Source organism: Mchenga conophoros, linkage group LG3 (genome assembly GCF_057382185.1).
Source record: "Mchenga conophoros isolate Kocher_MC1m ecotype Shallow Benthic linkage group LG3, M_conophoros_male_GT1.1, whole genome shotgun sequence".
Taxonomy (NCBI): domain Eukaryota; kingdom Metazoa; phylum Chordata; class Actinopteri; order Cichliformes; family Cichlidae; genus Mchenga; species Mchenga conophoros.
In genome coordinates, this window is record NC_140528.1 from 44948239 (window position 1) to 44973727 (window position 25489).

Genomic DNA, 25489 nt, shown 5'->3' on the forward strand with positions numbered 1-25489 from the left:
TCATACTGAAGTTGTTCAAAATTTTCCAGTACCCAGTTCCATCCACTGGCTGTAAGGAACAATCTTTCCACCCCAGTAAACAGAAAACGACACAACAAAAAATGCCCAAACAAGTCTGCTTCATACCACCTGTCACTCACTTCTGGTCATTTCTGCAAAAGACAAAGTAGATTGTGTGCTGAGATATTTTGAAATGTTATCTTAAAGATAATCCAAGAGACCAGTCATTTCCAGAGGTTATATCATCCATACTAAAAGTGTGACCATGGTTAGATATTCACATATGCATCTCCTGAACTTATCATGATATCTTGTGAAACTGTTCAAGAAGTTCTAAATAACTTAGAACTTCCAAAATCCAGAAGACTTGTAGAGCTGATACTAAGACACCCTTTCCCCTCTGTTTTTTAAGAATTTCTACCTGAGATGCCCAGTGTGTTGGCCTCAACCTGCACTGTGACCGGCCCCACTATCATTGACGTCCACGGCCAGATTAACTCCATCCAGGATCGCTGTGCGTACTCTCTGTTCTCGACTCCGTTACTCCCAGATTTCCTTGTTCTGGGGAACTTCAGGGACAGACGTCGTAAAGATGTGAGCTTTTTGGACAGTGTGACGCTGCGTGTGGACGGGCATGACATTCACCTGGAACAAGGTGGGAGAGTTCAGGTAAGCGACCTACAGCCACAGTTCGTGTGTCAGAGTGGAGTCTGATCCAAAGTCCTCCCTCATCCTCTGCTGTGTCTCCTTTCATCTTTCTTCTCAGGGCTGTTAGAAGCAGTTCTTTCAGAGCTGCTGAACTCAGTGGTTGTTGCTGTGAAATCAGCCTGTTTGTGTGTTTGACATGTTTCACTCAGTGTTTCCTCCACTTTGTCTCTGCTGTGATGCAGCTGGACGACTCCACACTGACCCTCAGCAGCTCATCTCAGCTGGTTCATGGTGTGCAGCTCTCTAAGGACCAAACTGGAGTCACTGCTGATCTCTCCAACCTCAACATCTCTGTCTTCTTTGACGGCTACACCGCACAGATCCTCTTAGAAGGTGCAGAAGATAAAGTTTAATTATTGTAACGTAAACTGTAAACTGTGCTGTTATTTATTGAGCTGCTGTGTTCCTCCAGTTTGAATATTGATGCTGATCTGACTCATTCTGTCCTGATCCTGTGCAGGACCTGCTGGTTCATCTGTGGAAGGTCTGTGTGGAAAATCCAGCAGGTCTCTGAGTGACCTGAGGCTCTCTGAGTACAGCTCCACCAGGTAAGACCTCATCACAAGCTCAGAGTCCCTCTGACTGCTGCTGCTGATGTTGCAGATATTCTGTTTGTATAAAGGAGCCTGAACTTTGTTGTTTGTCGCCCCCTAGCTGTGAGATGCAGTACAGTGAGACTGCTGACAGCACGATCAACTCCACCAGTGTGACTGAACGGTGAGCAGATCCACACAGTAGGGAACATCTGTTATATTGTTGGATATATAATTTTTGTGGCAGTTACCTTGTGTACTTCTTTAGAAGTTTGCCTTTGCAGACCACCACATTAAATGCCACACTTAAGCCTTGAATGTAGTCTAGATTTATAGCATTAAGCAAAGGTGTTCAGCAAAAGTCTTGCATTAACTGTTTAGGAATTACAGATATATACACAGTTTGATGTTTTCACAGGCTCAGAAATAATTGGTTCCACTGAAAGGCATTCATGCCCATGCTATAACACTGTCTCCATTATGTGTGACTCATAATGTGGTGCTTCAGACTATGAACTATTTCTCTCCTCCAAACTTCATCATTCCGCTACTAAAGTCAAAATCAGCCTTCTTGTTTGTAATTGTAACCCTTAGTTTGTTATGAATCCTCTGTATTTACATTCATGAAGGCATATCTTCATTGCCAATTTTGGCAATGATACTGTGGAATACACTTCACACCGACAACAGTTGTGCTCACAGTTGTCAATTTTATTGGACATTCATACAACAACCCACAGTCAGGGCAGCGCTGGTCTCAGCTTTCCCTCTTTCCATCTCTCGCCTCACCAAAAAGAAAAAAAGGCCGTCCACAGTCTAAGTGCAGTTATGTTCTCACTTTCCTTGCTTTCACGTTTCTGTCCAGTTCATCCCAAAACAGCTCAATGGGGTTTACGTCTGGAGTCTGTCCCGGCCACTCCATGTTTTCAAGCGTATCATCTTGTTCTTTATTCCTGATTCTGGCATAGCTTGGACTTGTTTTTTGGGTCATTATCCTTCTGTAGGATGACCAACCCCTGATCAACTAGGCCAGAGGCTGTTGCATGGCGCAGGATAAGGCTGTGGTAACTGTTGTGGTTCAGGGTTCCCCTCATTCTGTATAAGTCACTGACCCTGGATCCAGCAAAACAGCCCCAGACCATCACACTTCCTCCTTGAAACTTGATGCCATGGAATCTTTCACCTACTCAACAGCATACGAAAATCCAGCATAATGAAACCAGGATTTCAATTTTTGATTCCATTATACTCCCTTCCAGTGTTCAGTAGTCCAATGGTTTTGTTTCATGGCCCAGGCGAGCCTCTTATTCTTACATCTTAGCAGTGGCTTTCTTGCTGCAACTCATCCTGTCAAACCTGTAGCTCGAAGTCTTCTCTTCACAGTTGAAGGTGAGACTTGGTTGCCATGACTACTATTAAGCTTGTGCTTGAAGCTGTTGTCCTTTGAGCCGCCTATCATGCAGGCTGTCCTCTGATTCAGTTGTGGTATTGGGTCTGCTCGACATCTTCCTGTCACTTTGCTGCAGTTTCTGAGTAACTTTTGATAGTGAAAGAAACTGTACTCTCTGACACCCTGACTCTCTTTGCAATTTCTCTGTAGGAAAAACCTACATTTTTAAGTGTTACGATGGTTTGTGTCTCTTCCATTGTTAATTGCTTTTTTTCTCACCATTTTTGTAGCAACACACTTCTTTCAGCAGTATAATACTGATCAACTGATGCTCAAGAGGGTATGATACTGCAGTGACGCAGACAAAGGGGGTTGTAAGTAATCCAAAAAATTGGGATCACCTGTTGGAATTTGTAGCACCAGCTTTCAAGCCTTGATCAACCTCCTACAGAACAGTTTTGAATTGTTAACCCATTTTGAGTTCCCTGAAAAAATGTCATGAAGAGGCTGTGTGCAGGCAGAGAAGCACCTAAAATGCAGACTTCACAGAGCGAAAAAGTGAACTCAAAAAGCAGCTTTATTTCTGACTCAAGGGTAAAACAATAAAAACTACACTGTGGAAGTAATAACTAAACATAGAGTGAGGCACACAGGGAAACACAGCCATGAATGAGGGAGATCGCAACACAGACCAAGGAAAACACAGGGCTAAAATACACAGAGGGATAAGGAGGGAACGAGAGACACAAAGGGAGCACAGCTGGGAGTAATCAAACCTGAGAAGACCAAGAGGAAGCAAAACGGTAAACATTAACATAGGACATGGACTGTCAAAGTAAAACAGGAAACATAACACAGATGCAGACTTGACAAGGGGATACAAACCAAGCAGTCAAGTCCCTTGAAACTGATGAAATGAAAATGAAAAGTGAAAAACTGCAGTTCAGTCACATCTTGATTGATTTACATGATTTTATTTAACAACCATTATGACAGTGTAGAAGCAAAATTACAAAAACAGAGACTTCATTTAATTTTGATCTACCATAAAAAACCATTAGATTTAGAGAAGCACATACGCAAGATAAGTAGTGTTTGATAAGCTATATTTAGACAAATGATTACAGTTGATCATTTTCTTGTCTTTAATTTTGTTTTCTCTGTGGTACAGCTGTAATCTCCTGAAGGAGGCGCCCTTCTCCTCCTGTAACAGTGACATTGACCCAGAGCCCTACATAACCGCCTGCACCGACACTTTGTGTAAATATCCTGCAGTGGACGGACTCAACTGTCAGTTCCTGAAGGCCTACGCCAGAGCCTGCAGTCAACACAACCACACTCTGGATGGCTGGACATCAAAGACCGGCTGCTGTAAGACCTTAATAAGACCTTAATAAGCTCTCCTTTGTTAAAACCTGAACTCTGGAGTTTTAGAGCTCACGTGTTTTCAGGATAATACATCAGTGTGTTCCTCTGTAGCCTCTGAGGCCTTCTGTCAGGACAGGACCTGCAGCGATCACGAGTTCTGTGGTGAGAAGACGGTCGGTGGTGACACTCGCTGCTTCTGTCGGGACATTTTTGCCTCCAAGTACCAAGCAAACAACTCTTTGGGTATGACAGCTGTGACATCACCATGACAACAGGGCTGAATAATGGAGGAAAACTTCTAACTGTGATTTTTCTGACTGATATTGTGACGTTCAGGTGATGCAACAGTCTGCATGCAGGACTCTGCTTCAGTCACTCTGGTCGGTTGTCTCCTGGAGGACAAAGGCATCGACTACTCTGCCTTACACCTCAACGACCCGACCTGCAGGGGTCGGGTGGACGAGCTCACCCACATGGTGACCTTCAGCTTCAACAGCAGCAACAGCTGTGGGACGGTGGTCATGGTGGGTTTCATCTCCTCCTCTTTACCTTCTACAAGCTAGAGTTGGATGTCTCGAGACCGGTCTTGGTCTCGAGACCGGTCTCGACGGACTTTTGTCTTGGTCTTGTCTTGATCTCGACGGACTCTGGTCTTGATCTTGTCTTGGTCTCGCTGTCTCGGTCTTGCTGTCTCAGATCAACATAGTGGTCGGGAGATTTGGAGTCAACAGTATCCATGACACACAGCATAACATTTGATAATGTATCATGCGCAAAAGCTTTAGCTCTAAGAGCCGTGCTTAGAGAGTGCTTTTTAGTGAATCAGAATAGTCGACTCCCATTGAGCGAGAGCCGGCTCCTCAATTAATTTCCTTTCCCTGCTCAGCTGTCACACAGCGACACACAGTGGCTCAGCCATGCTCAAATCCCTCCACATTGTGGCATTTTATTATTTCGCCTTTCGCACCCTTCAAACACAACTAAATGCAACCCGTTAGATTGAGCAGTATGCCCGGTCAGTAAGTTACAGAAATGTAAGCGACTTCGTCTGTCATAAAGTTTGCGTTCATAGAACACAAATAGTTTTTGGTAAATGCAAAAAAGAAGCATTCGGCAAAGTGCAGTTTTTGCAAAGTCTCCTTGACCGAGACAGCCGGGACTACCTCAACCTTCACCAGGCACCTGGAGCGCAAACACCCTCAAAGGTAACAAACACCTTCAAACTCTTCTAACTACCTTTCCAACCTCAGATGACGTGGTCATGTTTATGTAATATTGTTATCTATAATGTGTTCTTCAAACATTATAAATTATGTAGGGACAGTTTTTTTGCAACTGTCCCTGCAGACATAACTTTAACTTAACGTTACAGTACATGCTATGTACAGGTAGCTAGCGCTAGCAGTGGCGTTCAGCTACTTAAACAATTTTCATTAACTTTAGGTATTTTGGTGAATTCATTGAGCAGAAATATATTGAAACCATTTCAGTGAGCACTTTAAGGGCTGGTATGGTGTGGTTTGTTGTCGACTTTAATGGGCATATTTATGTGGTTGCTGACTAGAGTTGGATGTCTCGAGACCACTTTTACGTGGTCTTGGTCTCGATGGACTTTTGTCTTGGTCTTGTCTTGGTCTCGATACCCTCTGGTCTTGGTCTTGTCTTGGTCTCGGATTAGGCGGTCTTGACTACAAGTCTACTACAAGCAGCCAAACATCTTCTAGCATCTGCTGCTCTGCTCTGTTATATTTTTTAAAAAAAAACAAAGCAAAACAAAGAGGAAGCTGGTTAAAGTGAGTTGAAATGACTAAAAAGATGCAATGTAATATTTTTTCTCTTGTGCATACTCATCTGCTTACGAATTATATGCTAGGCTGTTGGTTTGCCAAACCGGTTTTATACGCTTTTATTATATTTATGGTAGTGTGACATCTTAACAGCAACTCAGTTAAATATTATTTGATTCCAGTTGTCCTTTATCAAAAAGCAACACTGTAAATAACAGCTGTTTACAGAAGCCTAATGACTGTCACATGAAAAAGATTTATTATGATTAATTAACATTTGGTGCAAGATAATAACATTTATTATCTTAAGATAGTAATTCTCAGAAGGGAATCACTACCTTACCGTAGTGGAGGGGTTTGTGTGTCCCAGGGATCCCAGGGGCTATGTTGTCGGGGGGCTTTTGCCCCCTGGGAGGGTCACCCGTGGTAAACTAGTCCTTAGTGAGGGACCAGACAAAGAGCGATTCAAAAGATCCCTATAAATAGAGCATCAAGGGAACAGTTCACCTTGCGCGCTTAGGGTTATCAGAGCCCTGCCCTGGAGTCAGGCCCGTGGAGGGTGCCCGAGGTCGAACGTCTGGTGAACGCGCCTTAGTCTATGGGGCCCGGCCGAGCACAGTTCGAAAAAGGTCTGGAGATCAACAGACAAATTGATGCTGCTGCAGTGATGACGCTGTACCAGTCCATCGTGGTGAAAAGAAAGCTGAGTGTAAAAGCGAAGCTCTCAATTGCCCGAGGGCAAACATCTAAACACGCATTGAAGCACACAGAGAAACATACAACCATGAAGCAGAACGTGTCAATGGACAGAGAGAAACAGAAGGCTTAACTACACAACACAATGACGAGTGAACAGGAAATACATTGGAAACACAGCTGAGACAAATTAATGTAATGAGACAGAGGCAGCAAAACTAAACACACTGAAGATGGAACTTAAGACTGTCAAAATAAAATAGGAAACACAATGGCACAAGGAGGGAACAAGCCAATAGGAACATAAACACAGACGCACAGGGAGGGACACAGAGGACAAAGACACAAGGGGACCCTATATGTACAAGAAGCTTGTGCATTTGGAGTTAGATGTTGCATTGAACATGGAGAACAATTCCCAATCTCTTCATCACCTCAGAGTTATGAAAAAAGCTAATTAATTTAACAATGATATCAGGAGCTATAAGTATCAGGTCAGAAATAAAAGTTGGATTGATGCATTCCTATTTCTTTGTGTTGACCAAGAAATCATAGTACCTGGTAAGTTGTAGAAACATAACAGATCTCTGTTGATTCCTGATGTCCAGCATTAAAAAATTATACATATACTATAATTTTAAAATGAACCGACTTGTTCAGCGTCATCTGATTGTGTGACTCCACAGACCAACAACAGTGAACTCATCTACAAAAACACCATCATGACCCAGAGCAGCTCCTCTGACATCATCACTCGTCACGACCAAGTCTACATCGACTTCTCCTGCGTCCAAACTCAGCCGGACATCAAGACTGCCACCTTCAGGATCAGAGACAGGTGTGTGGTTGAATTACTTTAAGATGTGAAGCTTCTCATGAGGTTTGTGAGTCAGAGAAAGCTGAAGTGTGTTTGTGTTCTGCAGCTCTGTGATCCAGCACATCACATCTGGAGTTTGGGATTACACTCTGACCATGAAGGCTTTCACCAACGTCAGCCACACACAAGCTGTGGAGTCCAGCATTGAAGTGCAGCTGAACCAGAAGATCTGGGTGCAGCTGAAGACTGATGGGCTGGACGGAGACGTGGTCGTCGTGGTGACCGACTCCTGCTGGGCAACTGACCAGCCATCACCCGACAGCACTCCGAGATACGACCTGATCATAAACGGGTGAGACAGACTCAGAGAGTCATGTGGTTTTGATCTCTCTCATGCACTCCTGAACAAAGTGTGTTTTCCTGTCTGTGAGCAGCTGTGCCAACCCTGCTGACCAGACGGTGCAGGTGGAGGACAACGGACTGGGAACCTCCAACTACTTCTCCTTTAACATGTTTGAGTTCACCGGGGGTTCTGGTGAAGTCTTCCTGCACTGCAAACTCCACGTGTGTCCCAAACAGGAGTACAGCTGCCTCCAGGTACAGCATTCTGCTAACACACTAGCAGCATGTGTTAAGCTCTATCAAAACATACCAAATTTGCATCTCAGAGTTTTATTATCGGTATTTGCATGTAACTACTCCTACATTACTGAATTTTAAAGATGTATTGATCTGGCATACCTGTACCCACAGGCAAATTAAATCTCTAAAATTCTTCCACGGCTTTGATGTTTGCATCACATAGTGACGAATGATGACCCAAATGCAGTTCAGTAGGCAGACAACATACATAACATAAAGCGCTTCATTAACGGCTGTTCAAGTGATCAACCAGGAAAACATAAACAGAATCCACAGTAACAATGAAATAAGGAAAGGTTAACACACAATTTAAAACTGGAACTACTAGACATGCATAGACACAATGATTGCAATCTGAGCACTCACCACTCTTCCCACATTTTCGATCAAAGCAGCCAGCCTTGTGGGCTTTTGAACAGCATTCACCGTTGTCTTCAATTTCCAATAAACCAGGGCCAAGCCAGCTCAGATCAGGAAGAGCCCCTTTATCATGGTGCTGAATAGGTAGATGTCTTCAATGTCTTCAATAGACAGTCCCGCTAGGCACATGATGCACCACTTCTGCCACCCATAAATCGTGTATCTGGAAGGAAAGTCCCTCCAGAGCACGCAGGCTCTCCCAATCCTAGGCTTCTCGTTGAGAAAAGGGTGTCAAGTGCATTAAGGGACCAGTTAATCAAAGCCATAGTTCTTCTTTACTTTTTAGAGGACAAGAGCAAGAATGAGAGGCTCTCTCAGGGTTAGAGTGAGACAAGACCAGACAAGGACATAGAAGCAGCAGCAGGGAAGATAAGGGTAAGGAGAGGGTGAAAGATGCATCCGCCTCCTCCAAAAGCCAGAGCAAAAAGACTGCAAGGGAAGTAAAACTTATACAAAACACTGGACACTGGGAATTAAACTGGTCCAATTAAGGGATTCTGACACAAAAGCTATAATGTTTGCTCTCAGCAGATTCAGTCCTGAATGAAAGGATCAGCGTTGATGTTCTTAAGTCTGGACTTTGTCTCTCTTTGTCTTTAGACTTGTCCTGGAGCTGCTCGCAGACGCAGATATGCCAGGCCCAAATATGAAGGTGAAGCCTTCATCAGCATGGCCTGGACTCATTAGGTAAGACACAGTCTGCTGTTTTAGATGATATCATTCTGAGACCTGTGCTGATAGTTAGTGCTATTCATTAGCACAATGAAAAGCCTCAATATAATAGAAACATCTCAAACCTCACTGATGGAGGGTGAAAGAAAAACTACAGAAATAATACTGATTCCAGCTGAACTATGATTTCAGGTTCTTGAATTGAGTTAAAGCAAATATAATGTCTTTATTATTCCCACTAAAAGTCTATAAACTTGACATCTGATGAGTTCGATCTTCTAAGTCAGTGAAATGTTGGTTGTCTGTAGCCTGACAGTCCAGGATCAGGGTGAAGGTCCATCTCAAATACTGATGATGAGCAGATAAGAGGAAGAAGTGGGAGGAGAACGATAGATACAATTTGGTATGACACCAGAAACAGGAAGATTTTCCAGCATTCAGTGTCGTTCATCTTCTCAGGTGGTTTCCATGGTGACTCGGACTGATTGACAGGCTGCCCACCTCCATGATGATCCCTGTCTTTTGATGATGATCCGGATGCTGGTTGTATGAAAGATTGAGCTGTCTTCTGGCTGCTATGGTGTTGTGATCACTACACAGCTGGAAAAGGCAGCAGTTTTATTGGAAGTATTGTAAGGACAGGACCAAACAGAGAGATAATGATTCTGTTCCTTATGGGTGGAAGTAGCTCAGGAGGTAGAGGAGGTCATCTACTAACCAGAAGGTTGTTTGTTTGAACCCTGGCTGCTCCAGTCAAAACACTAACCTGAAGTTGCTCTCTGATGCAGCCATCGGAGCATTTACTACATTTTATTATTAACATGGTGAAGGGAAGTGTGTCAGTTTTTTTTTATTTATTTGAACAAATTGATATATTCCTCAAATGTCTCCAAGCAAAGCTGGTTGCACTCTAGAACTTCTGGGGACCAGTAGGGTGTCAAATGTTGGATTAGAATTGAGACTAACGACTTGTTGGACTTGTGCCCTTCTGAATATAAACACATCTTTGGTAACAGGTCTCACAAGCAATAAAGAAGCATTCCTTCTTCTCAAGTTGTTTTAGGTGAAGATGTTTTACCGTACTCATAAAGATGTGAAAGTATCCATTTGAGAGGAAAATGAAATGAAATGACAAGAGGAGAGTTTGAGAAACATATATTTTGGGGCCATAAAGTCCCATATAGATAAATGGAAATTGATTCTTTACCAGGGTGAGTCATTAAAAGGAGAGCAGTATCATTTATTCCCTTACTCCTTGTTTTCTAGCTGCTTTTGTTTTAATTTGATTATGTATGGGTTGACTTTTGAATTTTGCCTTCAAGTGATCATTCAAGAGTTATTGCTGTGTTCTTTTTTCTTATTCTGTCTTACTGTTTGCATGAAAGACCAAAAATAAAACAAAAGGTCAGGGTAAAAATGAAGCTTCAAGCATTTTTTTGTTATTTCCACTGTCTCACTAAGAAACTGTTTAGCCCGAACTCCATTAACTACAGTGGTTTTCTGAATGACACGGGGCTCTATATACACTGAGAACAGTGCATGTTTATGCAGGCTTCATCTATTTAACACCTGTTAAATCAGAAAGAAGAAGGCAATGACCTGTTTTTTCTTCTGTTGAGTAACATTTTGTGGGCTACCAATAAGTACTTTGTACTCAGCATAACTCTAAACCAGAGTTGAAGTATTAAACCACAATAAGTCTCTTTCATATATGAAGAGAGATTACAAGACAATAAGCAACAATCCATATTAGAAATAGAGAAAGAGATGAGATAAAACATGTAGCTTCAACTCAGTGATGTTCTGTGAGGGCAAGCACTCAAACAGTGCTTGTCCAATGAAATCTAAATATAGATTGTACCAAAGTGAGAACAATCTCTCTTCTTGTATTTCAGTATTTTGACACATAAAACTTTCTCCACTGCCTAATTGCATCCATCCTACACATGACTCCACTGCAGTTAATTATTGTATCGGGCATCAGATTTAACTCTAAGCCTTCTTGATTTACTATTTTAAACAATACTTTTTTTTATTAACAACATAAAACAACAATGTTAGATAACGGTGAAGAAGATGTACTGATAAACTGGATTACAGGACATTTTGCAGTGAAAAATGCCGAGTTAAATGCATGGATCTGTGAAAAGAGACTAACTTAATGCATATATAGATTCAGTGTAATGACTTTTGTGTTGTTGTTCTGACAGACAATATGACGTAGCTTGGCTGTAGAGTGGAGTTGGTTTACTTTGGTGATTGCGGTGTTACCGTCTTTAAACATACAGGCTTAAAGATTAACGACAGGTTTCACTCTCCACAGTCACGTGTCTATAAACCAATAAATCTGCTGATCTAACAGGAAAGTAGCAATCAGCTTTCTGGCTGCTCCACCCATCTCTTTGTGTGCGCCCTCTGAAGCAGATGCTCACCAGGCAAATCTCTGCCCTCCTCATCCTCTCTTCCTGCATGTGAAGTTGCATCTGTCTCCCAACACAGAAGATTTAGAATGATTTCTTACTCATGATTTATATGATCGATAAAGTTTATTACAACGTTACAGTGAAACAAAAAAATATGGACCTAAATATTTATTACACTCTCACTGCAGTATTTCTATGAATTGAAATCCTTGTACAAATCAGTGAAATCAGTGTGAAATTGTAAATCTTTGTAACGATATGTTACTTTTACTACATTGATTATAAATGATAATTAATGATAATAAATCTTTGCACTCATTAACATATAAAGTAAACAGTTAAAGTAAATCTGAAACCTTTCCAAAATGAATTCTGAGTGTTTCCAAATCTTCAGTCCGGCTCATAAACAGGAACTTCTACTGTCACGCAGCACAAAATTTAAACTGAAGCACTGCTGCTGTGGCTTCACCACAAACCCACATAACTTCCTCTTCCTCTGAGGGGGCAGAAATCCTGATGCTGGGATTGCAGCAACATTGGTCCTTTAAATCATGTGACCTGAAGGTCTATATTTGGTGTCATCGACACGGCCCCCGTCTCAAAGTGACATCGTCAACAGCGATCTGTCCACTTCGTCCAATCCTCCGCTCGGCCTTGAGCAGCACCTGCACGCACACACATCCGTCATCATCAGCTTCACAAACTCAGCTCAGCAACAAATTTGGGTCATGTACGTCTGCCTCACCCTGTCCAGAGAGTGTGTTGTCAAGGTAACATGCGTGTGTCTCCAACCGTGCCCACCTGTCCTACTCCAGAGGGCGGGGCCATACCTGCAGCAGCAAAAAGTGTTACAGAGGCGACTCCAGCAGGAGTTAACAGTCGTGGCACTTTGACTCGAGTACCTTTGGTCTCGTCCCTTTTTCCTGACGAACAGCTGCAGCACGCCCACGTGATGCCCCGTCAACCAATGGGAGAAGGAGAGACACAGGTCGCCATGGCTCCAGGAAGGGACTACCTGGATGGCCAGTCGAGCACCACGGATGCTTGTCTGTCCCGCCTTCAGCTCGGGGACAGATAGGTACCACCCACCTGAGACACATACGATCATCAGAGCAGAAACTGAATTGAAACTAATTCTACTTTTCACTGGGAACACATCATGTCAATCAGACATCCTTACTATGACATGAAAATGTGTGTGTGTGTGTGTGTGTGTGTGTGTGTGTGTGTGTGTGTGTGTGTGTGTGTGTGTGTGTGTGTGTGTGTGTGTGTGTTACCTGCAGGACTTTGAACCGTCTCCCAGTGTAGATCTCCCTCACTGTCAGACATCCAGTCACAGAGTCTGTGACTGAAGCTGCAACGGAGCTCCCCGACCTCTACGATCAAAGAAGGGAAACAGGAATGCTACTAAAGTCACCAGCTGGGGGAAGTTTGATATGACCCTGTAATCTCCTCTTTTAACAGGGAAATGAGATGTGTCTGCTTTTTTAAAAATATGAATATTAACCTCCTTTATCACGCAGTGTAACCGGTGCTTACCAGGATCGTCTCTGGCATCTTCCGCGATGTTTCCCAGCTCGATGTCAAACTCCCACACGTGGTTGTGACCGGGATGTCGAGGGACTGCAGAGCACACACACAAATAAGTAAACGATCAGTTTATCCTAAATGTATTATTTGGTTCATGCTGATATTCAGTATTTAAAATGCTTCTAACCGCCCATCAAAGACATTCAGTCTATAAACCAACAAAAGCAAACACACCAGCACATATATAAACGAATTACTGAAAATTTTAAAAGAGAAAAATCAATGTTAATCCTCTTCAACCAACACGCAGGCTTTGTATACACACATGTGAAAACCAGACTGAAGTCCAAAGTTTGCAGTTTTTACTTTCTTACATATCCTAAAAAAAATTTAAAGTCTAGATTAGCATGCAAAAACTGGTTTCATTTTTCTACCTTTGTTTATTTTCATGAATCTTTAACTGGAAGACATCAATCTAAGTCACTTCTTTGAATTATTTTGGCTTAGTAACAACGCAATCAGACAAAAACTTACTTCAAGACCTCCCAGTAACGATTTACAAAAGGTAAGAATACTGGAGCAGTGATTAGCACTACTGCTTCACAGCAACACCATCCTGGGTTCGACTTCACTGTGTGCCTTAGAAGAATCATCTTTTTTCAAGATATTTTCTCTCAAAATGAGAAAGAAGCATTGACAGGCTTGTTTTGAACTTTTTTGGAAGGAGTGTTTCAGCACTTCCTTTAAGATATTTCTCACATGTTTAAAAAAAAATCTTATTTTAAGAAATCTTACCAAGTGAAATCATCTTACTGCCAGATTATTTCGCTTGATTATAGTCTCGATCGTCTTAATTTTTTGTTTCTCATATTAAGTAGCTAATTTTTGCGTTTTGAGAGGAGGCTTCACATCCACCATGATCTTGGTGGAGCTGCTGAAGCTCTAACTGGCAGTGTGAAGCTTTATAAAACTTTAAGTAGACCAAACATACTGAAACATGAAGGTTAGCTTTAACGCTATTGTATCTTCTGCTTGACCTTCTTTCATTTTTGACTGTTTTTGATATTTTTTACTTTGTTGCATCTTCTTAATCGAGCATTGAAGTCCAACGAAAATAGAAATTTCTTTATTTTTGTAATCAAGTATTTCATGTTAAAAAAGTACTCTAAGTGTTTCATTTGACATTACTGTGAAATTCAACAACACACCAACTAATTTAATTAGTTTTCTTTTTCTTTCTGCTTTAACCTCCTAAGACCTGAACTCTTCCACGACATGTATTTTTAATTTTTCTTTGATATTTGGGCATATTGGGGCCCGATGAATGTAGAAAACAAAGAATTACCAGATTTTTTTTTCAACCTTATTTTCGTTTTTAAGAAAATTGAGAGCCACATATGAGGATATTCGTTTAAAATTTTGATAGAACAGTAGCAGTATAATGTCCTCGTAAGTGGATATCAGGCCCCTGTACACCAAAATTGAGTATTTTAGTCTAAATAACTAAATCAATAATAATGTGATTTCCACATATGTGGAAGCCAGGTCCTAGGAGGTTAATATTAAATGGCCTGCATTTGTATAGCGCTTTTTTAGTCCTTAAGGACCCCAAAGCGCTTTACACTACATTCACACACTGGCAATAGCAAGCTACATTGTAGCCACAGCTGCCCTGGGGTGCACTGACAGAGGCAAGGCACAGGACACAGGCGCCACCGGGCCCTCTGACCACCACCAGTAGGCAAACACGGGGTTAGTATCTTGCCCAAGGATATTTGGCATGCAGCCAGGATGCAGCCTGGGATCAAACCACCGACCTTCTGATTAGTGGCTGACCTGCTCTGCCACCTCAGCTATAGCCACCCCAATTAGAATTTACACAAGTGTTGGACTTTCTTTTCCATCCATCCATCTTCTTCCGCTTTATCCGGGGCCGGGTCGCGGGGGCAGCAGCCTAAGCAAAGAGGCCCAGACCTCCCTCTCCCCGGCCACCTCCTCCAGCTTATCCGGGGGAACACCAAGGCGTTCCCAGGCCAGCCGAGAGATATAATCTCTCCAGCGTGTCCTGGGTCTGCCCCGGGGCCTCCTCCCGGTGGGACATGCCCAGAACACCTCACCCAGGAGGCGCCCAGGGGGCATCCTTGTCAGATGCCCGAATCACCTACTCTGGCTCCTTTCGATGTGGAGCAGCAGCTGCTCTACTCTGAGCCCCTCCCAGATGGCCGAACTTCTCACCCTGTCTCTAAGGGAGAGGCCAGCCACCCTTCGGAGGAAGCTCATTTCTGCCGCTTGTATCCGCGATCTCGTTCTTTCGGTCACTACCCACAGCTCGTGGCCATAGGTGAGGGTAGGGACATAGATCGACCGGTAAATTGAGAGCTTCGCTTTTACACTCAGCTCCCTCTTCACCACGACGGACCGGTGCAGCGTCCGCATTACTGCAGCTGCAGCCCCAATCCGTCTGTCGATCTCCGGCTCCCTTCTCCCATCACTCGCGAACAAGACCCCGAGATACTTGAACTCCTCCACTTGGGGCAGGAACTCATCCCCGACCCGGAGTGGGCTTTCTTTTTTCTTTTTCTATTTTTACTGGTCAACATTCAGATCTGCATCTGCATCTGTCCCATATTACAGACACTGAGTCACTTTTACGTTGGGGTCCGTGAAAAGTTCAGACTTTAGTCCTTAATAGTTTTTGAGAAACTGATGATTTTAGTGTTTGAAAAAATGTCCTGAGAGTTGATGAACTGGCTTTAAAAATAAAAGTATTTGATACATGAAGCTAACATTTCACAGCAAACATTTTATAACATTAACTTTGTACCTGGCCATAATGAAACACAGCAACAAGAGCGACTTCTTCCCAATTAATTAATAAACAGTGTGATTGGGCGAGCTCATACTCGGCAGGTCCGTGGATGTGTGCTGTGTTTGTGTGTCCTTACTGTGCACGTCTCCTCGCTGCTTTTGTGTCACGTCTTTGTTGATCTTGTTGTTCACCGTGGTGGTTTGCAGCGAGGTACTCGGCAGCACTGTAGTGATTGCTGGTGTTGTTGTTGTTGGAGGAGGAGGAGAAGAAGGTGTCGTCTGGGTTGTAGTTAGCAGAGTGGTGGGTGTAGTTGAACTTGCAGTGATGGTAGTAACATTTGTTGTTGTACTAGGAGTAGTAATAGCAGAAGTGGTGGACGGAGGAGGCGTTGTGGGAGTTGTCGTATCCATTTCAGTTGTAGTAGTAGCAGCAAGTGTTGTTGTTGTCACAGTAGTGGCAGTAACTGGTGTAGCAGTGGTATCAGTTATAGGTGTTGGAGTGGTGGTCATAACATCAGTGGATGTAGACAGGGAGGTTGTTGGGATGGGGGCAGTTGTGGTGGTTGGAGGAGATGTAGCGGTAGTGATGATGGTGGAGGTCATGGGAGTTGTAGTTCTTGGTCTCTGCGGTTCTACCGTCACTTTGGGGATGGCTATGAGTAAAACAAAGAAAGTAAACTTTACTGCTGCCTCAGAGTTTGAGGCCAAAACCAAAACTTGCAGTCGGGGGAACTGCTGACGTGCTTAAAAACAGTGTAAACCTCAGGGAGGACAGGCAGGTGAAAAATGAGTGGTTGTTAGGCGATATTTGTACAGTCTGGATAAATTGTGTGCCATTAACTGATACACAAGAGGCATAAGACCAATAAAACAACTGGAACAAGAACTAGTGTGCTGGGACGTAAAGAAGTGAACTTAATCTTCCCATCAGCTGTAAAGAAGAGAAAGAGATTCAGGTTTCCTTCATGTTTCCATGCTGTTGATCTACACAGGCTGTTCTCAGACCCAACTTTATATTATATAATCTGTTTGTCTGTCTATTGTTTGTCTGCTAAGACATCATATTTAGACTTTGTGTGATGTTAGTCCAATGACAGCATTTCAGAGAGAATTTAAATAGTTTTAACTTATATCTTTTAACACAGGTTCTCTCCTGTGAAATACAACTTTTTTTAAAAACCTATATATTAATAGGTAAGTGTACACTAATATATAATATATATTACTGTTGGCAAACAATTAAAATATTGAATCAGATTCATCACTGGGTTACTGTGGATTAATATTGATTAGTCACGATTAAATATCCTTCATTTTCATTCTATATTAATCACATTTCATTTTGCATGAGCAAACAGACTCAAGAAAAAGGGAAAATATACGCACTTAACATGTTTATTGAACAGCTTGAACATTCACGTTAACAAAAAACTCTGTAAACATTTATCCCCTCTCTCTCTCTCTGTCACTCTTGGCGAGGCACTTCAAGTCCTTGAAATGAGGAACCAAAGCTATGTAAAGAGCGTGTTCTCATTGATATTAATAGGTCTGCAGTTTGTTGCAATCCACATGGCATTGTTTCAGTCAATATGTCCGAGGTAGACTTACTGAGTCCCCTGCTCCGTGAGTGGTTTGTCGCAAGCTGGGTGACGCATTAGCCAAAGTCCTAGCACCATCCCAGACTAATGTATGCTTTGGGTCAATGTGAAATTTTAAGCTCAAAGTGCTTCGGTGAAAAGAAAATTCCTTCTGGCACAATGTGCATAATGCTTTATGTCGGTCGACTGCTCCGTCTTGTTATTTTTTAATACTCAAATTTCCCATTGAGAAATCATTATCATCTTCCATAGAGTTGATTGGTTCAGCTGCCCGTCACTACCAGATCAACTGCCTATTTGCGAATGTGCATAGGTAACTCTACTTGGACAAACTGCCCGAAATGTGTTAGCTGAAATATTTCAGGGATTTTGAGTCATTCTGTGCTCCAGATGCGTTAATTACATTAAAAATTTTAATCGCGTTGACCGTGATGGCGGATTAATTTGCTTTAACGCGTTAGTTTTGACAGCACTAATTAAAACATAATACTATAAAAGATTATGAAATCCAACCTCAAAGGAAAAAATTCACATGGCATATTGCACTGTGTCATTATTTATTTAAATCTAAACCAGAAGCAGTGTGTGAAGATATGACAAAGCCAGTGTTCATTATGTTGTTTCAGCCCAAAGTGGAGCTAATTATAAGCTCAACACCTTTTTTAAAGTTTTGTGTTTTTGGTGGGGAAATTTACAGAAGCAAAGCTGAAGTTCAGCTCAGACTTTGAAGCAGATTTTATCATTGAAATGTGTCTGACTGGTGCCTGCAGTTCACCAACACCTGCCTCTCATCTGTCCTGAGTAGCAATAAAAGAGTCAGAAGACAGAGACTGAAGGAAGGTCTGGGACACTACCGAATCAACAGATCTAAACTTTTTTCCATCATTTTACTTTACCGTGCTGATTATATGATTGTGTGAAATGCAGCATACAACTTCAGAACTCGACAGATTTCTCTTTTTATTTGAAACGACAAGAAAAGTCTAAAGAATAAACCCTAACCTAACCTTTTAAGAGATGGACAGGTGTTTGTGATAAAGAGCTGTTTTTACCTTTGCAGCTGCTGTCTTTACACTTGCACTTTGGAGACGATGGATTCAGAGAGCAGAACGGACGAGTGTCCTTATCTGGTAACAAAGAGAGAAACGAGGAAGAAGCACCTTCTTTTCTTTTTTCTTTTAACTTCTAACAAATTAAACTTCATTCTGATTAAGTCTGAAGAATAAGTTATTTACAACACCAGAAATCCGTCTAAAAAAATGAATTCGACTAACAAAGCATATTTTTATGGCTAAAACAGCAGATAAAACATTCCATTAAAACAAGCAGCAACCTCCAGAACTAAAAATAAAGCCAGCATGGATTTGATAGACTGCAGTCCCTCTAATGTCCACTTGAGGGCCCCCCAAACTCAGTCAGTCCCCACAGACTCAGATGTCAAACTGGCCAACTTCACAGCAGACTAAACATGTTTCCAGCCTGATACAAAAAACGAAAACCATTTTGGTCTTTATAGATCATTCGAAACAGGCAGATGTCGCTGCTAGCTGTCTGCTAGGCTCCACCTCAGGTAACTAGAGTCCCTGAACTGGACCTGTGGCATGTTTGTCATATTATGCTGTTAGCATATCGGAACATTTTACATGTAATTGTCTGACCGCTAATATGGCTGCTGTGAAGTTAATTGCAGTAAACCTATCTAACTATGGGTTAGATATTTAGATAGGTGTGATGCACCCATACAGTCTTGTGATGCTGCTTGCAAACCAAATACGCTAGCATTAACTGATAAGTTAAAACTTCACCTTCTTGTCCAAATATGGTCACTTCCCCCCCAAAATTAATTAATTAATTAATTAATTGAAACAGCAGGGCAGTGGCTAAAATGCTAAAGAGTCTATGTACAGCCACAGTGACTTAGCAGGGAGTTTTGTGAATAGTTAAGACATATTTATGTATAAGAAGAAATGAAAGCTCTGTAAAATCACATTTTATTTTATTTTACTTTAATCTCCAGGGTTTTAGCCTCACCGATGCAGGTGTACCGCCCGTTGATGTACACGAGTCTGAAGCCCAGGTGACATTTACAGATGAAGCTCCCGAAAGTGTTCACGCACTTTCTGCGACGAGGACACACGCCTCCACCCAAGAAACACTCGTCGATGTCTGAACAGAAAGAAAAAGGTGGAGGACGAAAGATGATCCTGCACTTCTTCATCCAGGAATTTAAAAAAGCAAGCTAACTTACCGACGCAGGTGTGTCTGTCTGGACCCAGGCGTAACCCTGGCGATGGACAGGTGCATCGCACTGCCCCTTTGATCACCTCACAGCCATACTGACAGTTGGCATGGTAACAGGTTTGGGCATCTGCGAGCGTACAGACACCGAAAAAAATCAAAGTATGACTCACAGAGAAAAATAAACAGGACAAAAAGGATTATAATGTTTGTCTTTACTAAGAGACAACTCATAAAACACTCTGCACAAGAAAAACAAGTAGGCCTCATAAAGCTGGTGACTGCACTGTGTTTTAGCTTATAGCTCACACTGAACACGTGCATAAATACTTCTGCGAAAGGGAATCGAACGCTCGATGAGTAACTCACTCCTGCAGCTGCCGTCCGGCTGCAGCACGTACCCGTCCACGCAGTAACACTTGTAGCTGCCTGGCGTGTTCATGCAGCGGTGTTTGCAGGGCCGAGGCTTCACGCCACACTCGTTCAGATCTGAAACTCACACACACACAGAGGGGGTATTAAACATAAAACTCCTCCCTGTTTTCACTCATCTTGTCAGCCTGCGGGATTAACCTTTGACCTTAAGCCCTGAGCATTTTAAATAAGTGTGTGTTTGTAAAAACACCTCTTGCTCTGAGACAAAAAGTGCATTCCAGGTGGAACAAATCACCCACTCCTCAGGTAAACACCTGGTTTAACCCTTTATTACCACAGGCTCAGTAGCAGGGCCATTTTACAAGCGCTCTTTAAATTTCCATTTGTGCTACAGACAAACTTGAATCATCTTTGGAAAGGAGAGAAGACGGGCTTTATGCTGACAGTTGATTTATCGTGGCAGCACAGAAGAAAATCAGCTCCAAATAGATTTTGCCATGTGCGCTTCACATTTTGGGCTCGAGAGAAAACTGAAATGGTTCCTGAAAGAAGAGAATTATTTTATAATTTTGCAATTTTGTGTGTTAAAGGGTTAAGTTATCTAAATGAAAGGAAGACAGAGCGGTGTGCTCTGAAGTGTTGGAGAAACATCTGAGTTTAGATAAACTCAGGACTGAAACCATCATAAGCAGGACGGTCGTCATGGCTTCAAAGGGCTTTTTGAGGTCTCTCAGTGAGTGTCCTCTCAAAGACAGAAGTCCAAACACACACAGCTTCTGGGGGGGTCTCCAGATGCTGTTTTATGGTCAGGATATGAGTCATAATGAAGCCTCTAATCAGGACATTAACACTGTGTGTGGGTGGAGTAGGCCTAAGATTAGAAACAGTAGTTAGAGTGTGTTTGTGTGTTTTGGGGGTCTTCAGGTAAAACACGCCCTTGCAGGTCAAACAAACATGACAGGAATGCATCTGTTTTGTTGAGGCAAAACAGATGCATGATGGGCAATCTGATCTCTGTGAAACCAGGAGTCCACATCTGGACCAGCTCCCTGCAGATGTGCTGAAGAGTTCTCACTTTGTGAGCTAACTTTATGAGCAATCTCCTATTCTGTCAGGTTATTAAAAGGCAGTTTTATATCTATCTTAATTTAGAAACACACCTGTGAGGTTCACTGCTGCACTGCTCATGCACTGAGGTTAATTTAGAAGCAGATCCACAGTCAAGTTTTAACATGCATATATATTAACATACAGCTTTCGTACTTTCTTCTCTGTACCCACACACACTAGCAAAAATCACACTAGCAAGATGTGACTGAAGTACAGACTTCCGGCTTTAATTCAAATGGGTTTAACAAAAGTGCTCAGGAATCACAGCCATTTTTACCCAGTTGACTGACATCAACTGCTTGGAAGGCAGCTATGCTAACCACTATACCTCCAACATTCACAACCACCAAACAAACATGAATGAATGACTAAAGGCAAAGGCTTCACAACAAGGTGCAAAACACTGGTTAAATTCAAAAACATGAAGGTGAGATGAGACATTTTTATCAGAATGATGGAGGATAGAAACGGGCAATGATCCAAAGCACCACAGTATCTATCTCTGCCATGGTATGGCATGGCCAGTTTAAAAAAATGTGATATTCCTTATTAACAGCAACACAGCATCTGTGCATCACTCATATCTAAATGTAACACCTCCATTTAATTACAAATGCATAAAAATAGAGAAGTTTGAATAGGTACGTCTGAACCTGGTGTACTCTGTGCTGAGTAAAAAGACATACCTTGGTTACACGCCTTTCCCGTGTATCCTGGGTGACATTTGCACTGGTCTGGTTTCACACACTCTCCATGTTTACAGCCCTGCTGGCAGTGAGCTGCACACACACACACACACAGAGGGTGTTAACATACACTGAATCATGTACAAACATATGTCAGGCTGACTGGCTGCAGATCAGTTTTCAGTCCTAAATAAAATAACACACTCCGGTCTCTGCAGCTGCTCCTTCAGTGTTTAAACCCTGAACAGATGCACAAAAACACAGTTAAAGCTGATTTCCTTCCTTCCAAGCAGCTGCTGGTTTAACAAAGAACCATCAGTCAACACAGTCCAGTTTATTTGTCGACTGGTTTCCATCACCAGTCTGACTGTGGTCCCCCATTGAAACAAATGTAAACTTTCTCTAACCAACATGCTGGTTTTGCTGGGGATGCTAGCTTGCTAGCATTAGCTGACAGCTGATCACTGAACCCTAGGGTTGAAATACCATCATGTCTGACCTCACAAACCAACAAATGCCTGATCACAAAAGCTAAAACTGAAGCTTAAAAATATGCAGGTTAAAAAAAAAAACTACAAGTGACATCACTGTATCTACTGCCTTCTTCTATATACAGTCTGTGTCTTTAACAGCTATCAGCAGTCGCATTAAGTAGGTTAAAAGAAAAGTCCACTGGCTGATCAGTTGGTTAGGGAGGATTTTAGACTGACTTCACTGAAAGGACGTATAAATGTGTGTCCTTACGTTCACATCGCCCCCAGTCCAACTGTTTCCAGCCCCAGCAGCACTCCACGCTGTTTCCATAGCGACAGAGTCCACGGGACAACGTGGCCTGGTCCGCCCAGCTGCAAACACACATGAACACACAGCATGTTTGAGGATCATATCATGTTGTTAGGATTGGGGCGTTGTGGGGGGGTGTTGCTGCCTGCACGGGGTCATGTGACCCTGTGGATGAACAAAAATCCAATGAACTGTTAGGACAACAAGAAAAGACACAGAAACAATCTGAGGGAGAAACATGACTTGAGGCTTTAAAAAACTACTCTGTGGCTCCATGACTTTTTTATGTCGCCTGTACTAGTTGAGACCGGCTGGAGAGAGAGAGAGAGAGAGAGAGAGAGAGAGAGAGAGAGAGTGTGTGTGTGTGTGTGTGTGTGTGTGTGTTATTGACATCTCCTGTTTCCTGGTGCCTGTCTGAACATGAAATATATCAGCCATAGAGGAGGGGAGGGTGCTGTGCGTGCCTTTTTTCCACTCCCTCCACATACTTTCCCCTCTTCATCATGTCCTCCTCAGTGTTCCCATCATCATTCATTGCTAGTTATTTTTTAACTCTGGATTTTCTTCTTCCTTTCTTCCCAGGTCTCTCCCCTTAGAAATGAATTCACGGTTTTAGTTGCTGTCTTTTAGTTAAAATGTTCTTTAATTGCACAGACTTTAAAGTGTTTGACTTGTTTGCCTTTTCTTCAGCACTGCTTCTGAGCCAAACCCTTTAATTAGAAACAAGACCATGCAGAAAGGAAGAAGACGCTCGTGTTTTGCACAGGTGTGCGTTACTGTGACTGTCACTGAAAAGCACCAGACAGTTGAAATGTATCATTGTGAGCAAGATTATTTAGAATTATCTAGTTACATTTATTTTTAAAACATGTTTTCAATGAAATTGCCTTAGAAAAGCTTAACCAGCTAAAACGAAAAAGAAATTCCTGACCTGTCGTGGTCCAAGCGCTGGCCCCGTGTCCACAAACAGAAGCAAGACAGGAGAACTATGGTCAACATCCTGCGGTTTTAACCCGGGACACTAACACTAGCACGGCCCGGGTTAGTCAAACAGTTCGCTCCAAATATCTCGGATTTCGGCAGGGAACCGGTACCCGTGCAAACTTACACAGTGCGTAAAATAAAAAAAAACCCGAGACATTTAAAACATGCAGTTGGTTAAAAAGAAGGCTCATCAAAAGTGCAAAAAGCCGCTGAATCCAGTGAGTAAAACATAAAAATAGATCAAAAACGACATGTAGAATAACACAGCTGCGATGCTAAATGTGAGAAAAATGAATTAAAAGCCGCTAAATCATTGCGCTTCTCACTGCCCTGCGCGCGAGCAGGCGCGAGAGAAAGAGAGCCGGGAGAGTGTCCTCGCGCGCTTGAATTGGACTGTGTGGAGTCGCGTGCCGGGGAATAACCCGACAGACATTCGGACAGCGCGCGAGCAGGAAGTTTATAGTCGTTAACACGAAGACGGATTTGTTTCTTTAACCCCCCACGCGCTCTCTGTTGATGCATAAACACAGATGGAGCGTAGGCGCGTGGGGTTATTCATTCACGTCCGTTTTCATGAACATCTTGCACCAATCAGAGCCTTTCACTTCATGAAGCTGTTCCCCTGTGACGTCATGTTCTTAGGCAGTCAGGAACGACCAAAGTTACAATGTTAATAAATAATTACTGATACTTTTTTCCCACTATTATTATTGACGGTAGTACTAGTAATAACAACAAGAACAATAATAACAGTGTTATTTTGTCATCAACATTTTAACTGCTGTAAAAATAATTTAGGCAATATGGAATAAATAAAATACGGCTGACACTGTGTTACTCTATATCAATATTTAAGATATTAACATAGATGTTTAAATTCTGATAAGAATATATAGTTTGCAGTTTATGACCCTCGTATATGTGTTCATGGATAAATAAAAACAAAGGGATAACTCAATGAAAGCATGGCAATTTTATAACAGTTATATTTGAAGTTAAATGATCTCATTAGTGATAATTAAGGATGTGGTTCATGTTTACAAGTAGCTGGCACAGCTGTCAGGAGCTGGCTGATTTGTTGTTTTCTTTTGGAGATTACAGTCTTTGTAAAATCTGTGAGTTATATAGGAACCTAAAATACCAGAGCTACAGCAAACTTTATATGTGTGCGCGTGTGTGTGTTAACATCAGTGATTACATTAGCTACAAATATGCCGTTATGTATGTTACAAAGTTTCCTCAGTTGTCTGTATGATGAGCAGATAGAAAGAAAAAAAGCTATTTAGTGCTACAATGAGCAGATTTCAGCTTGTGTACAGGTAAATGGTAAATGGCCTGTATTTATATAGCGCCTTACTATTCCCTAAGGACCCCAAAGTGCTTTACATATCCAGTCATCCACCCATTCACACACACATTCACACACTGGTGATGGCAGCTACATTGTAGCCACAGCCACCCTGGGGCGCACTGACAGAGGCGAGGCTGCCGGACACTGGCGCCACCAGGCCCTCTGACCACCACCAGTAGGCAACGGGTGAAGTGTCTTGCCCAAGGACACAACAACCGAGACTGTCCAAGCCGGGGCTCGAACCGGCAACCTTCCGATTACAAGGCGAACTCCCAACTCTTGAGCCACGATCGCCCCAAGGTAGGACACAGAGGTCTGTAACCTCTTTGGAGTAGACATAAGGACACTTTAATTTGTATTGTTCAAATGGACAAGAGTGGGAAAACTATTGAGTAATTACATAAGGAAAGGAATGTAGCATTCATTTTTTAGAGTAACATCCTGAACACTCACAATAAGTCATAAACCTTCAAGCAAGGGGGTGGACCATCAGCTGCATACAGACCAGTTTTGGTCTGCTTTCGGCTAGACCAGTAAAAAAAAAACTGAGATAACCTTTATGCAAACATC

The 25489-nt window shown here is 42.4% G+C and overlaps 2 protein-coding genes across 2 annotated transcripts; one reads left to right on the forward strand and one right to left on the reverse strand.

Moving 5' to 3' along the window:
- The first annotated feature begins 426 nt into the window (after positions 1 to 426).
- On the forward strand, positions 427 to 9048 carry LOC146578931 (alpha-tectorin-like). The gene is made up of 11 exons (XM_085269452.1): positions 427 to 669; positions 891 to 1041; positions 1169 to 1256; positions 1363 to 1425; positions 3803 to 4002; positions 4111 to 4242; positions 4336 to 4523; positions 7169 to 7320; positions 7406 to 7651; positions 7734 to 7896; positions 8962 to 9048. Exons 1-11 carry the CDS (start codon positions 427 to 429, stop codon positions 9046 to 9048), a joined length of 1713 nt encoding a protein of 570 aa, XP_085125578.1.
- Positions 9049 to 11566: 2518 nt separating this feature from the next.
- On the reverse strand, positions 11567 to 24075 carry LOC146578932 (nephronectin-like). Its single transcript, XM_085269453.1, has 13 exons — positions 23516 to 24075; positions 22546 to 22646; positions 21802 to 21894; positions 20000 to 20119; positions 19641 to 19760; positions 19424 to 19558; positions 18445 to 18519; positions 15932 to 16447; positions 12996 to 13079; positions 12734 to 12832; positions 12359 to 12545; positions 12202 to 12286; positions 11567 to 12121 (listed from the first exon to the last, which is right to left on the reverse strand). The coding sequence occupies exons 1-13, from the start codon at positions 23581 to 23583 to the stop codon at positions 12035 to 12037; spliced, it is 1770 nt and encodes a 589-aa protein (XP_085125579.1). The 5' UTR covers positions 23584 to 24075; the 3' UTR covers positions 11567 to 12034.
- Positions 24076 to 25489: the final 1414 nt, after the last annotated feature.